This window comes from Nuphar pumila, chromosome 3 (genome assembly GCF_984573655.1).
Source record: "Nuphar pumila chromosome 3, dmNupPumi1.hap1.1, whole genome shotgun sequence".
Classification (NCBI taxonomy): domain Eukaryota; kingdom Viridiplantae; phylum Streptophyta; class Magnoliopsida; order Nymphaeales; family Nymphaeaceae; genus Nuphar; species Nuphar pumila.
The window spans coordinates 39,588,043-39,604,071 of NC_143251.1; the positions used below are offsets into that span (position 1 = coordinate 39,588,043).

At 36.3% G+C, this 16,029-nt stretch overlaps 2 protein-coding genes across 2 annotated transcripts in view; one reads left to right on the forward strand and one right to left on the reverse strand.

Annotated features, from left to right (window-relative positions):
* The first annotated feature begins 5,446 nt into the window (after window positions 1-5,446).
* Window positions 5,447-14,616, forward strand: LOC149842653 (uncharacterized). Its single transcript, XM_089999344.1, has 11 exons — window positions 5,447-5,652; window positions 6,061-6,158; window positions 7,607-7,694; window positions 8,541-8,823; window positions 8,895-8,957; window positions 9,032-9,094; window positions 9,165-9,215; window positions 11,393-11,490; window positions 13,187-13,309; window positions 13,560-13,649; window positions 14,049-14,616. Exons 1-11 carry the CDS (start codon window positions 5,596-5,598, stop codon window positions 14,172-14,174), a joined length of 1,140 nt encoding a protein of 379 aa, XP_089855470.1. The 5' UTR covers window positions 5,447-5,595; the 3' UTR covers window positions 14,175-14,616.
* LOC149842654 (SET domain-containing protein) overlaps window positions 13,657-16,029 on the reverse strand; it is a 133,953-nt gene continuing 131,580 nt past the window's right edge. Inside the window, exon 17 of the mRNA XM_089999346.1 lies at window positions 13,657-14,102. The gene's annotated coding sequence lies outside the window, so the exon portion shown is untranslated. The remainder of the gene's footprint in view (window positions 14,103-16,029) is intronic.

Consider the following 16,029-nt stretch of genomic DNA (forward strand, 5'->3'; position numbering starts at 1 on the left):
AGGACATGACATTTCAGCTTGCAAAAAAGTTGATGAGGCAATGCGAAGACAATACAAGAAGAATATGAGAAGAGAAAGGCAATGACCGATTCTTCTGCAGTTAGTGTGCCATTTGCAAGCCACCAAGAAGATGCTGAAAAAAAAAGAAAAGTCAATGTAGGAGGTAGAGGAACGATACAAGCAACATTCAATACATATGGAAGAGAAGATTTGGATAGAAAAGTTGGGAGGTATTTTTATTCTGGTTCACTCCCATTTAATGCAACTAGAAATTCTTATTGGAAGGATTTAGTAACATCCTTGACAAATTGTAATTTGAGTGGTTATGTGCCTCCAAGTTCAGAAAAAATACGAACCACACTTTTTGCAGAAGAGAGGGCAAATGTGGAGAGGTTGCTGGAGATTAAAAAATATTCATGGGAGCAAAATGGAGTTTCTATTGTGTCTGATGGATGGACAGATATTCAAAGGCGTCCATCAATCAATTTCATTGCTTGTTCGCTTAGTGACCCAATATTTTTGAAAGCAGTTGATGCATCTGGGGAATATAAAAATGCAGAGTATTTGAAGGGATTGTTTATACAAGTGATAAAAGAAATGGGTGATCAAAAAGTGGTACAAATCATTACAGACAACGCTCCAGTTTATAAAAGTGCAGTGTTGAGTTTGGAGAGTGAGTACCGTCATATTTTTTGGACTCCCTGTGTAGCACACAGCTTAAATCTAGCCCTAAATAACATCTGCAACCCCAAAGAAGAAAAAAATTCACAAGCATATGCTTTATGTTCATAGATTGAAGATTTAGAAAGAAATGTCAAAAGCATTAGGAATTTTGTTGTTAACCACCATCGTGCTAATGCTATATTTAATAAGCATTCTGATTTAAAATTGCTGAAGGTCACTGAAACACATTTTGCATCCATCATTGTGATGATGAAGATGATTAAAAGAGTGAAGAATGCTTTGATTAACATGGTGACTGATGAAAATTGGACATTCTATCATGCTCATGATGATATCAAGGCTCAAGAAATTAAAAAATTCATTCTTGATGATGAGTTTTGGGACAGAGTCGTATACTTCCTTCAATTTACGCAACCTATTTGGAAAATGTTAAGAGAGGTTGATAAGGATGAACCCATGCTTCACAGAGTTTATGAAATGTGGGATAATATGATTGAAAAAATACAAGCTATAGTTTTCAAGCATGAAGAAAGAAATCTTGCATTGGATGATTCCGATTTTTTTAATCATATTCATTTAATTTTAGTCAGAAGATGGGATAAAAGAAACACTCATTTGCATTGCATGACACATTCTCTTAATCCAAAATATTATCTAAATAAGTGGGGGGCTGGTGGTATTGGTCGTGTCCCTCCAAATTTAGACCCAGAGCTATCAAGACATAAAAATATGTGTATGACAAGACTTTTTTCAGAAGCATATCTTCTACAATAAGTCACACAAGAGTTTGGAAAATTTTCATCTTAGAGATTATATGGACCGACATTATTCTCGAGAAAAAAAGATAATATAGATCCTATCACATGGTGGTCAACATTTGGATCAGAAACACCTATTCTCCAATGTCTTGCATTAAGATTGGAGCACATATTCTCAAATCCACAACATAAAGAGAAACAAACTCACAAGCAAGTGTGCATAGGATTTAGTATATGTTCATTCAAATCTTCGATTACTTTCACGAAGCAATGATGAATACAGGTACTAATTTGCTCTCTTAGTTATTTGATTATTTCTTAGTTTTCATTTAAATATACTTGTATTGTATTTAACATTTTCAAATTAGGTTTGTAACGTAGACAAGGAACATCCAAATTTTGGGATATAAACCCAGAAGAGTGTGACTTCGAGGGAGAACATGATTTCAACATAACAAACATGGATTTAGTTGAGCCTAGTATTCCTTCTAATGATGCATTTGATGATGAAGAAGAAAATTATTAACATCCATTACTTCATCAGGATATACTTTGGTATGTAATTTAGTTCTTTTATGCTTTACTTATTTGATTGATATTTAGGTCAATTTATGTAATTGCTTTACTTATTTGATTGATAATTTGATATTTAGGTTGATATATTGCATGCATGATGAATGGTATTATGACAATGTTAACTGTTAAACTGTTAAAACTTCAAAATTATATATATATATATATATATATATATATATATATATATATATATATATATATATATATATAATTTTTTTTTACATTTTTGCCCCTGCCGTACCCCCCACACCCAGGTTTTTTGGAAGTGCCGCATCCCCCGCACCCGCACCCGCACCCGCACCCGCACCCGCACCCATGTGACATAGCATAACATGCTTAATTTGATGGATTCCAGATGGGATTCTTTTACCACATTCCATAGAATGCACTGGATCACGATTTCTCAAAACAATGTCATTATCAACTAACGTCTATCTAGTGTAGCACCATACCTTTGTACAAACAGGTGCAATGGAGTATGTGCATCAACCCTCTTCTTAAACAAGTTATTCATACTCTCGTTGCATTGAGATGTCGATATTCCTGCCGTAAAAATATCATTGCAATATGTTGAATCCCATGCAATACGATCTTCTCAAAGGTTCATACTCTACTTACTATTTTGCATATAAGGATACAAGGATATCATCTCATACCATATAACATCAAATTCTTTAATTATTTTTTATTTATAAAACCGTGCATCCTAATGCATTTTAAAATTTGAATAAGTTTTATACATATTTCTCACCAATCCTATAAATTTTTGCATGATATGCTCCATACACAACTTATGCAATGTATTTTAAAATACCTCTTTTATTGCTGCAAACATTGTTGGATTTGAATCAGTGATAATTGATACTAGAGGTCGACTACCCAATGCATGCAACCATTCTTGAAAAATCTAAACAAAACTTTCTATTTTTTTGTCTACAAGTAACACACATCCAAAGACGATCTATTAATTATGATGGTTAATTCCAGTGAATGGAGCAAAGGGCATTAGATAATTGTTTGTTTTATATGTTGTATAAAATACATCTCCAAAATAATAATAATCTTCACACAATATAGCATTAGAAAAAAAACAATTGTCGATATCTCCATTGTCATCAACTTGAATAGATAGTAAAAATTTGCATTTTCTTTTTTTTCATAAAATATTGTAATGTAATTTGACAATCTTTGCCATGATATTATTTTCTCTTTTCGAATATGCACCCTAAGTTGGTCCTCAGTAGAAGAAGAATTTTTTATTTTTTTTGCTTCAATGGCAAACAAATTTATCATTTGAGAAGTTTTCAAACCGGATTTTCTTCATGAATTTATAACATTTTTCTCAAGTGTGTTGATTCTTTTTGCTGACTTGTGTATATTTATTTTATATGGAGAATGCAATACATGATTGTGTCTCAATAGAATAGTTTGAACAATCCACTTTTTTTTTATTGGGGCATAACCGAATGGTCATTATTGCTTTACAACCACATCTCTTAATTACTTTTTCCTTCTTTTGTGAATGTAAATTGTCTCTAAACAAATATTCATTTTTTTTTGCAATGTATTTTAGTATTAAAGCCACCCGCTAGCATACCTATGGTAGAACTCATGTGCATCAACATCGCTCTCAAATTTCATGCCCTTATTAGGCATATACTTGAAGGACACACTTTTTCCTCTGAGAATATATCATTCAACTTGTTGCCCAACTTATCAGCTATTCACAAAAAATCACCTTTTTTTATAATCAAAGGCATGCCTTATATTTTTCAATCAAAGGCGAACCTGATGGAAACAAACGGGATTTGAGAACTCCTACATTGGGTTTTCTTTATCTTCTTTAAAACATTGTCACTCAACCAACAAAACAAGAGATGTTGATTGAGAGAGAGAGAGGATGCAGGCGAGTTCATCTTGTCTTAAAAAAAAAGAGGCAGGTTGAAGGCTTAGAGATAGGGTTGTAGAGAGGGGAAAGGGCGTTGAGGAGGGTCCTCGGCAATGCTCCATCGCGTTTTAAGGGGAGAGGGGTCGATTGAGAGAGAGAGAGAGGGCTCGGGCGAGGCCCGACTTGCTTAATGCTGGAGAGAGAGGGAGGGGGAGATAGGATTGCAGAGAGAGAGGGGAAAGGGTGCACTTACAATGAGGAGTCCTGAACGACGTTCGGCGATGCTCCGGTGATGAGAGTCGCAGCGTAAGAGTGGCGAGGCGAGAGAGCAGGAGAGAAAAGGAGAGGAGATTAGGGTAGAGCTTCGAAAACAGGGCTGAAAAGGGAGCTTTAAGTATATAGGCACCAAAATGACGGCATAGACTTTTATATATATATATATATATATATATATATATATATATATATATATATATATATATGGTGGTTTTTGTACCATATGGTGGTACGTACTCTTGTTTTCATTGCCACCAAATGCTAAATCTAGCCATATAGATGTGTTTAACATTGTTCATTTATTATATTAGAAGGTTTTATCATATCTAATACACCATCAAATTTTGTTTTTTGAGACCACTGAAAATCAGTGGTTCATAATTTATGAAAATAAGGATTGTTTAAAAATGGCATACAATATTATATTTGAGTCTAACTTTAACACATGAAAATAATAGATAGAGCATGCTAAACATGATCCAATGGTCAGAGTTTGCTTTTGGAGCTTAAATCTATGAAAATTAAGTGCGTACTATAAAGAAAAACTATGGTATATATATAGGGTTAATATTTGGTGTTATTGAGGGCACAAAACTATATGAAACTATTGAGCTGAAAATCATAGGTTTTATATATATTTTTAGATTAAATCTTATGAATGTCATCTACAAGGTTTGTTTAGTGGAAAATAAGATTTGAGTCCTATGATTCTGGCATATAAGCAGGTTTTTTAGGGTTTAAAAAATTAACGGTTCAATATGCACTCAAATCTCATAACTCAACAAATCATGTTTTTGGATTGAATTTGATCATTAACCAACAAACCATCCTCAACACAACCACGTGGTCAACTTGAGTCAATAAGGCCAGGAACTACGATTTACAGCTCAATAGTTTCATATAGTTTGGTGCCTTTAATACCACCAAATATTAACCATATATAATATATAATATTTGTAACATAAATATACTACATATTAACCAGCCTAGATGCACGGAGCTTTCATAGTTTGTACTCGTCTTAGATACCTAAACGAGTTGGCTCATTGCTCAGCTTATCGAACCCAGTTCTCGAGCTGAGCCGAGCCGAGATGAGCTGAACAGTAAGCTGCTCATCTTTTCCTGTCCTGGACCTAACTATTAGTTATATTATGTCCTAACCCGGTCCAGAACATCTCGAACACAATGGATGGGATCATGGAATAGACGGACGGAACCATAAATTGATGCCCTAACACTAAAAGTGCCCAAAGGGCAGAATACAAAAGCCTTTTCCCCTGTTTGTTTAATAAAAAGGAGAATTGGCGGAATCGACCCTTTGGAGTTCAGATTTTCGATCGACCCATCTTTTCCCCCTCCTTCCGTACACACCACAGAGCCAAAACAATCGTCTCCTTCCTCCGTCACAGATCAATGAGAACGAAGCGCCGTGTGGAATCGGAGTCCAATGCAGAACCCCTTGATTCCACGGTCGGGGGTTTCTCCTTCCCATATTCCTGTTTTTTGGTTTTTTGATTTATTGGAGCAATCAAAGAAGAAATTAAATAGTTGATCTTTTGGGTTTTTTTTCACTTCTTAATCTTCTTTTCCTTTTTTGGGTTTCATTTCTTGGTCTTCTTTTCCGTTTTTGGTGGAAGTATTAATGGGTTTAGGATCGTTGTCGTGATTTCGTGGTTTAGTTGAATGGTTCCTCTTGCGTTATTAACGAAAGAATTCATTCCTGTCGTTGTGGTTTCCTGTGAATGAGGATTTAAATGAGATATTGTTTCGTTAATTTTGTCATATTTGTGTGAAGTCTTGGTTACAAGTATGTATCTTTGTCTTGCTCTAGTTGAAAAGAGTTTCCCTTTTTTCTTTTTTCTTGCTGGTGTGTGACAGCTTCGGAGCAAACGGATAGTTGCAGTGCCTCCTTTTGATCTGCAGCGGGCTCGGTCGTCGCAGCAGCATGTTCGGGCGCTCAATACGCAATTTGCAAGGTTCATCCTGAAACCACAGTGATGTGTATTTAGTTTCTGGTCCATCTCGTGTTGGTTTAATAGATTTGACGAATTTAGGAACTGTGAACTTTATAGTGAAGTACAAAGTAAATGTGTAATGTAGTGCGAAAAAGACATGACTGCATACTTCAGTAGAAATGATTGAGAAGAAAATTTTCGGATCAAAGATTAATCAGATAATGCTGGGCCATGTTTTTAATTGAAAAGTGAAAAAGCGGAAATTGCGAATATCAGCAAATGAATATATATATATATATATATATATATATATATATATATATATATATATAGAGAGAGAGAGAGAGAGAGAGAGAGAGAGAGAGAGAGAGAGAGAGAGAGAGAGAGAGAGAGAGAGAGAGAGAGAGAGAGAGAGAGAGAGAGTAATGGGTACGTGCTAAATGAAATATGCTAAATAAAACGTGTTAAATGAGTTTTTCAGGTTTTTTTTGTTTTATTTTTAAATTCTGACAGTACAGATGTGATCTATGTACTTGATTTTATAGGGATCAGCTTTTGAAGTGTTCGATTCCGACACATGGGTGGGTTTTTATAACGTTCGAGGAATCAACTGTCCAAAATCTTTGTAAATTTTTGAGGCTCCAAATATCATTTTTTCATGGAAAACACGTGATCCAGGTGTGGATTCCTTGTAAATCGGCCATGCCAAACACATTTATGGGGTTGGAACTGCAAAAAAAACACTGGAAGAGCAGATAAACCCATTTAGCACATTTCATTTAGCACTCACCCGTTACTCTCTCTCTCTCTATATATATATATATAAATATATTGAAACTTTATGTTTCCATGGAAATGCTAGGAAAAGTTACAAGAAATTAATGGAAAACTACTTTGATATGCATAATATGGCTAAAAACATACCAAGAGCCTGATGCAAATGCAAAATCTAGTTGAGCAACCTGTTGTAGTGGTGAAATAAAAATGCGACTAAGTCAAAATAAGAAACTTTTTGATTTCCTGCAATCAAGCTACGTAGAATAGAAGAAAAATGTTTCATTGCTTGCGTTTTCTACTGTAGGCATGAATCCACATATACATAATACTGCAGAAAGGGATAAAACATGAAGAAAGCTATGCTGATGAACAAAAAATAGCAAAAATGTACTTTTGTGGCTAAATTCGAGGGTTGAGAGGTGCACCAACGAATAGTTATCCCAATTAAGGTTTTGCGTGGTTCTTGTTGTGAATCCTCGATTTTTGATGATAGAACACGGATAGACCTTGAAGTTTGATACAAGTTCCTGGGTATGGACACTCTGAAACTATAATTTATCTGCTTGGGAGTTTTGTCACGAATTTGACTTGATGCTTGAAGGCAATTAAATTGTTTGGTTAAGATCTGTTTTTCTTGAGTACATTGTCCTTAAAAATCTCATATCTGGTTGTTTTGTCATCTGCCTAAACAGCTGGGTGCAATCACAACTTCAAAATCATCCTGATGAGCTTTGGCAAGACGGTGTGCAAGATTATCTGCGTCATGCTTCACAAATTATGGTCCCTTCTTTCACTTTCACTTTCCCTTTTTTTGGGTGCCCTTCCAGCATTTTTTATTGTTGTTTACGATTCATGCCAATCAAGATCAATTTGTTTATAGCATGGACTTCACTCCAATTGGCTCATCAAGCTGGTTTTTGTCACAACACTGTACATTATTAACTACAGTCTACAACTGTTTTGTGTCTAAAAGATCCTCAAATTCCATTAGAAGTTAGTTTCTTACTTGGGAAAGAGTTTGGTTGTACTAGACAAATAATTTAGAAGTTCAATGATGCTTGGATGAAAAGATAAGATTCTTGAATTATGTGAGCTGCTGATATACTAGACGAATAATTTAGAAGTTCTATGATGCTTAGGTAAAAAATATCAGATTTTTGAATTGTGTACTCAGCTGATATGTAGAAAAGATTTTGAATTACAGTATCCATATGTTACAATATTCTTCTTTAGTTCTTGAGTTCCATCTCAATTGTTTGAATAACTATACTGCACATGTTATGTAAGCCTAAACTAAAAGCACTTGCAGTTTGAAATATGAATGTGGAGCATTCAGTTTATGGTGTCAGTGCTGAACAGCCAAGGCACATGCCATGGATTCATGGAATCAGGAAAATGTAGGGCGCCAGTTGAAATATGTTGATTTAAGAGTGTGGCGTAATGGTTGTTCTTTTATCCTCTTTTTTGTTTCAGTTGTTCTAAATATACAAGTATGAATTGCGTGGCTTAGTGTTTTCGTCTTTTCATCTGTAGCATTCTTGTTGGTTTTACTACTGTTTTTTTTTTGCAGCATATACAAAACTGACATTAGTCTACCTTTCTTTCTACATGCCAACTTGTTTGTAGGAGAAATTCAGTGATGTAGTAGAATGGCTCAAAGCAAATGCAACAGCAACAGAGAGCTTGTCTAATTCACGTTCTTCTGATTTAGACGAAAAAATGGTGACTGATTTAAAGGCCAGCTCAGGTTCACTTAATTTAGACAACAAAGGAGTTACCAATTTAAAGGCCAATGAGTTCCCAAATCAGCTCTTTGGAAACAGTGGATTGGTCCCAGGGTTTTCAAACTCAAGCTTGCTTAGTAAATGGGGCCCTAGTCCATTTTCTACCAGTCAAGTATCAGCACAAGGTAGATACCTTCTTATTCATTATTCATTTATTTCATGCAATTGAACTATAGCTTTTTCATTCTCTTGTTAGGAAGCCAGAGTTTAGCCACTGCTGCCTTTAATCCATTTTCTACCAGTCACGTATCAGCACAAGGTAGATACCATCTTTATGCATTCGTTTTTTTTTTTTCATGCAAATGAACTATAACTTTTTCACATTCTTGGTAGGAACCCAAAGTTTAGCCACGACTGCCTCTAATCCATTTTCTACCAGTCAAGTATTAACACAAGGTAGAATACCATCTTATGGATTATTCTTTTTTCCCATGCAATTGAACTATAACTTTTTCACTCTTCTTAGGAAGCCACAGTTTGGCTACTGCTGTGAGTGGAACTGCTGAAGATGATGATGGTAAGAATCAGTGATTGGCTGCTCTTATCTTTTACAATGAGATCTTATCATTATTTATGAGGCACAATTTAGATATAAGCATATTCTTTGAGCTCTTGGTACTGTGATCATGTGATACCTTCTATTTTGGGTGCTTGCATAGATCATAATGGTCTAGACCTTTAGGGTATTTAATGGATCTAATTTACTGTCAAAAATGCTTTGCTTCAGACAGAGCTCTGCTCATATGCATCACAGACAACACATCCTCCAGAATGTGAGGATGTTTTCGCTTGGCTGTATCATCTTATTTCATTGTGCAGCAGGATTTTATAAGATTTATTCCACTATTGCATAGAAGTTTTGGAACTTCATTAATGAAATAATTGTTGCTTTTGGGTTTAACTGTCGAGGTAGAAAAACGCTTACAGATGTTTATTTTATAGTACAATTGAACTATGGAAAATATACTGTAATAATAGTGAAGCATGCCATCCACAACTGAGCAGATTCTCTGGAAGGGAACCCTGAATGTTAGTATTCTCTATCTCAAATTGATTCAACTCCTATTTATTATTCAAAGAAAATGGTTGCTTATCGAAATTGAAAAAAAAGGAAAATGGTTAGGAAACATTACACACTTGACTATCGAGTAATAATTCCTTGTTCGGTGTCTTTCTTGAAATGGAAAGTGTGGAACAAGCCAAGAAGTCCTTCACAACAACTGTCAATAACCAGAAGACTGCGAAGGAAATGTTTGCAGTGTCAATTATTAGTTTGGACAAATTTAAAGAAAAATAAAAGTTTAGAGAAGGGCCTTTTTTCTGTATATGTAACACCTAGGATTCTAACCTCAAAAGGAGGTTATTCAGTTGGCTGGTGTTGCCAAACAAGATAAAGCATGTTTCACCTTTACTTTTGAAATCTCTGGCCAGCTATGATATCTAAGGTAGTGATTGTCAAGTTTCCTTTTCTAGGCATTTAAGAAAAGTTTTAAGTTTGATGGTGAATGTTTGAGATTTGGTTCCAAATAAATTTCTTAAGAAAAATCTTCACATTATTTTTTCATATTTTCATAGCTTTTGCTTGGTTATGATAGTGGTGTCACTACAGATGATTAAACATTAGCTTAGTAATAATAGTTATGTTGCTAGAATGCAGGAGTTACTTTTTTTTTGTACAATGTGTTTTTATGCAGACCTCCTATAGTTGATTATCAGTGCATTGAGATTGGACCCTACTTGACCCAATAGACTATTGGATCAAGGTCAACCACAGGTTCCAAAATTATTTAGTTGCCCTAGTTACAAGTAGGTTTGGTCCACATGAAAGTGCCAAACTATGTCACCGGGACATGGCATAAGAGGCCACACACCAGTGTCAACACAGCTCGACACACATATGGGTATCGGGCGCAGCACGGGTACGTGGGCCTATGGGTTGGGTAGGGTCCAACTAAGAATCAACTCCAAACCCACAATCTCTCTTTCTTTCTTTCTTTTTTCTATCTAAACCCTCCCCCTTCCCACCCTTGGCAGCAGAAGAAGAAGAGAGACAAAGAGAAAGAAGTAAGAAAAAGAGGAGAGAGAGAGAGAGAGAGAGAGAGAGAGAGAGAGAGAGAGAGAGAGAGAGAGAGAGAGAGAGAGAGAGAGATGGGGTGGGGTTAATAAGAGAGCGAAAATGGGAGTTTGGATTTGGATCTAGATCGACACTTGATCTAGACCCAAACTCTCTCTCTCTCTCTCTCTCTCTCTCTCTCTCTATATATATATATATATATATATATATATATATATATATATATATATATATATATATATATATATATATATATATATATATATATATATATAGCTGTGTCCCCTTTCCCTTATTTTTTGAAATTGCCATGTCGTACCTTTGTACCCATACCGAGGTGACATAGGTGCCAAGCCCTATGTGCCCAGGCTCATGCCCAGTCCATTAGCTCAGTTGGCTTGACTGTCCTCGCCTCTATTCTTTTCTCAAGAATCTTTTCCTCTTATAAGTATCCCTCCAACCCATCCTAGCTTGACACTATCATGTGTGCATTTTGTCATGAAGTTCAATCTCTTCTATGTATTTTGAAGGTCATTTCTGAGTCTTGGGCATTGCGTTTAGCTTTCTGATGCATGTAAGATTTCATTTAACAAACTCATTGCATTGTTTGTGGAAACTAGAGAATGAGATGGGTCAACCAAGTAGCCCCTCTTTGAAGAGGACTGAAGAACATGGTGTCATTGTGGTGCATGAGGTCAAGTGCAAGTTGTATGCAAAGGTACAATTTTGTGCATTGTGATTCTTTAAAAAATGCGTTAGACCTGTAATTTTTTGCTTGTCTTTGTTTGATATTATATTAGCGTTACTATTTCTTCCTAGATTAATTTTAAGTATTTCATCATTTGTATTGGTTTGTGAAGCACAAGGGCTGCTACTGTCTTCCAGGGTTACAACTATGATGAAAGAACCCATCTAAGCTCTATTGTTTGTGTTTAGGAGAGTTTAGATATTGTATCAAAGTATTGCTTGCTCTGTTGCTTATGTGTTTACCATGTGTAGTTCCCTACCATATGGAGCAAGGAATCTTCGAGTGAAACAAGAAAAAGCGTTCCCTAAGTCACTGCTAGTGTTTAGTGTGGCCATGGCAACAATATATAGAAGGAAAAACGGTAGCTTGGTAAACTAGGGTTTTCCTCTCTTTTCTGGAGGGAAAAGAAGGAAATAATTATTCTGTTTTTTGATAGACATTTTGCGAGGCTTTTAATGTCCTTAACAAAAGTTGGAGAAGGATCCTTGCTCCATCTTGGAAATCCGCCATCACTTCCTTCAAGATCCAAAAGTGGCACTCGCTCCGACCTGCATGTAGCAGCCTAATTGATCCATTTACTTCCCCTCCATGGCCGAAAGTCACACCTTACAATCCCTTTTGTTATGAAATATAAATTTGGGACCAGCCAAGTATGGTCAAACATTAATTCACTCACACGGATAATTTTGCTGCAAATGTTTGTGCATAGAGATGCTATGGATCACCATGGCACATGTTTGGATCCAATTGGACTTCATAGATGGATTCAGCATGGTCCAAATGCTAGGAATTGGCACTTGGATCTTTTTTTTTTTTTTTTACTAAAAACATGATTTTAGGTATTCAGAAAATATCACACATTGTAACCCGTTGATTTTTCAAGTGTTATAAAACCCTGCCTGTAATGGACGGTCCAAGTGCTAATTCCCACTAAGAAAAGCATGTAGACCACATCTGTATAGTTAGTTTCATAAAAAATAACTCAAAAAATGAAAAAGTAAAAAAAGAGAGGCATTTGTACATACAAACGACTGTATATATGCATATATACATGTAATGAGAGAGAGAGAGAGAGAGAGAGAGAGAGAGAGAGAGAGCACCTACAAATGCCTAGCAGAAGCTATAGTTTTTAAGAATTCTCGAGTTTTTCTGTTGATCAGACCCTGTAGTTATGATCTACATGCATTTTTTAATAGAAAACAAGTTTTGGATCTTGTGATTGTGACCTACATGGCGGTTTCTTAAGATCTTCAAAAATCAATGACACACAATGTACCAAAATTTCATGACTTGAGAAATCTTATTTTTATGTCCGAAAACATGATTCCTATGAAACAAACTAATGTTGAATAAATCTGAGGTTTGATTGAGAAGATGCAACCTGCATCTATGGTTTTTACTGGGTGGTTGTAGGTGCTCCTAGAGCACCCATAACATTATATATATATATATATATATATATATATATATATATATATATATATATATATATATGGGCAACTCAATATGACATAATGTATCCATGTTGACAACTGGTGCACTGATCCATGTCTAGGTAACATAGTACACCTTTGTTGTTGGTTGCGCCTTAAGTTTCTTATAGTTTGCTTTCTTTTTCCTTTTATTAATTTGTTTCTCTTTTTTATTTTATTTTTACCTTTTTCAGCCAGACAATCCAGCAGAGAAAGGGTGGAAGGATATGGGTGTTGGTCAGCTTTCCATAAAATGCAAAGAAGGCGCTGCTAAAGCTACAAGAGAATCCAAGCCAACAATTTTAATTAGAAATGATGTATGGGTGCTTTTCTTATTGTTCTTCTGTTCCTAAAATTATGCTATTCGTAAGATTAAGATTTTCTCCAAATAAATGTGAAATTCACATTTCTTTATATCTTCATTTAGCCAATTATCATTCTTTGATGGAAATGCTCAATTGTTTTCTTTTTTCTTATCAGTACGTGGATCTCTCATATTTTCTTCCTTTTTTTGAGAGAGAGAATTCATTCTCTTGTTTAATCTACCTTTTCTTTGCTTTGTTACAGGTTGGTAAAGTGTTGCTAAATGCCTTGATATATCCAAGCATCAAAATGAACATTCAGAAGAATACAATCACCACAATTTTCCATACTTTGGTAATATACTCCGTGCCAAATATTAATTGTTCAATGGTTATCTATCATCTCACCCTAATGGTTTTCACTTTGCACAAAAATAGATGTATAATACGTTACATGGTGGTTATATGAATTCTGTAAGAGCATCCTCTGTATTATTATATACTAGTTCTCGATTTTTGTTCTCTGCTACCAGCGGTCAATTGAATATGACTATAGGGTACAGCATATGACTATTTTTATGTACTTATCTTTTAAGTATATTGGATATTAGGATATGTTATAGGAGCAAACTCTACCATTTTAGCTTAACTTTATTTTTGTGGTCTCTCTCTCTCTCTCTCTCTCTCTCTCTGCTGTTCAAGAAACTTCAACTGCTCTCCTGTAGTCTGTCTTAGCTTCATTGACTTTGTGCAGGCCAGCGGTGATGCTAGTGGAAGCGAGTCAGGAACCCCCATGGCACGTACCTACCTGCTAAGAACAAAAACGGAAGAGGAGATAAACAAGCTTGCAGATGCAATAAGAGAACATACTCCATCTTGAATCCCACTATTGTTTGTATCATCTTTGTAATATTAAATGCATGTGTTACATAGAAGAAAAATCAGAGCAGGAGATCTTTATACCCATCAGTGCCTCGTACGAGATCAGTTAACCTATTTATACTTTTCTTCAATAGCCAATTTTTCAAGTGGATGGTAGGCAAGGGACTGGCAGCTGTTAAATTTCTGAAAGCTTTCAAGACCTATTTGAGTGTATGCTATAAGTTAACCTGCTTTCCGCTGCTTATTTGTTGTTCCATCTACCAACTTTCATGGCAGTTCCTCACGCATGACATTTCTGCCAGTGACTGCTTTGTTTGGTTTGTGTGAAGCTTGTTGGAACTCATTAAATGAGCTTGGCGAGCCAAGCTACAAGCAGCTCATGTAATCTAAGCATGCTGAATACCAACAATGGTTAACGAGTATTCTTTTGTTTAGATAGTTTATGTAACATTTGTATATCTCACATGCCTTTCGACACTCGCAGTGAACTCGTATAAAAAAAGCGGTCTGTTTTTTCTTTTAAGCGAACCAGCTGAAGTTTGGGTTGCCTGGCTCAAGGTTGAGCTCGGCTTGGTGTGCATGAGCTAGATGAGCAGAGCCTGAGCAAGGCCTGGCTGTAAATAAGCCAAGCACAAACAGGCTCGAAACAGCATCTGTTCAGTTTCGATTGGTTTACATGCTCTACATGCATGGAGGGATGGCCCAGCATAATAAGCTGTTTGTTTTGGTGGCAGTGGGAAATTTGTTGGCGATCAATCCGAGTTAAAAGAGAGTTTGTGCATTTCTAGGACTTGTCCAGTGCCCTATTCTGCGGAACACAAATCCGACACCCTCTTCCTTGAGGAAAGTGAGGAATGCTTTTCTTGGGGAAATCAGTGCCATGTTTTCGTTTTGCTGTTCTGGGCTGGTCTGAACTCTTACCACATGCCAAACAAAACACGGGCATGCGATTCTTGTGCTTCTGGTGAATGGTGGTGTTTGAGGAATGCCTGCATAAGATTAAATCGTTTGAAGAGGAACCTATCTTACAGGTGACCATGTTTCACTGGGCAGTAGCAAGTCTCTAAGATTTGCAAGCCAGTGACTCGAGAGCATTGAAGGGATTGGTTTAGAATTATGATGAGTAGGCGAAGTACGAGGTGGTGTGTTTTTCTTGCCTTATCCACACCAGCAATATTATTTATGGTCGTTTTTGGAACCTTATTTTCAAAGTCATTTGCAGTGGATTGTAGGGCCCTCGGCAAAGATTGTCCCAACCATGGCCCTGTACTGCCCTTATTAATCTCCCAAGCACATGAACAAGGTGTGGTTGTGTGATCGGGCCGAACACTTCATGGCAGGGAGGGGGGAAGGGATCTAAGAGGGGGCATACATGGCAGCCTGTGGTTGGGGCCAAACACCTTATAAGTGTTCGGTTCCTATCATTGAATCTTCTCTCTACACGAACAAGGCACTTGGATCAATAATCGCCAATGTCACAAGCAATAATCTTAACGACCAATCACATGACAGCATTGCATTGGACCCACAAAAACTGAAAGCAGGCTCCACTTAGAACCAACCTCATGTGATTCATGTTATGAGCCGACTTATGTGTGTGTGTGTGTAATTCTGCCACCGGGAAACAGCACTTGCCCAAAATTTCCAAGCATTTTCACAACTTTTAAAAACAGCCAACCACATCCTTCCTAGTTTTTGGGACCTCTTCATTTGATAGTTTGGCAACTTAATAGAATTATAGAACTAGCCAATGCCGCTGATTTTGTAAGGCAACCTTATCCATCACTCAACAGAAACTCACAGACCTGAACCCAGAACCAACCCAAGGAAGTTCCAAGGCTTGGCGCAGCACA

Bases quoted from the DNA above. Each gene is read 5' to 3' on its own strand.
- LOC149842653 (XM_089999344.1), top strand. From the start codon at position 5,596: ATGAGAACGAAGCGCCGTGTGGAATCGGAGTCCAATGCAGAACCCCTT. The intron at 6,159-7,606 runs GTTCATCCTGAA...CTGCCTAAACAG, and splicing joins CTCAATACGCAATTTGCAAG to CTGGGTGCAATCACAACTTC. The intron at 8,824-8,894 runs GTAGATACCTTC...TTCTCTTGTTAG, and splicing joins CAGTCAAGTATCAGCACAAG to GAAGCCAGAGTTTAGCCACT.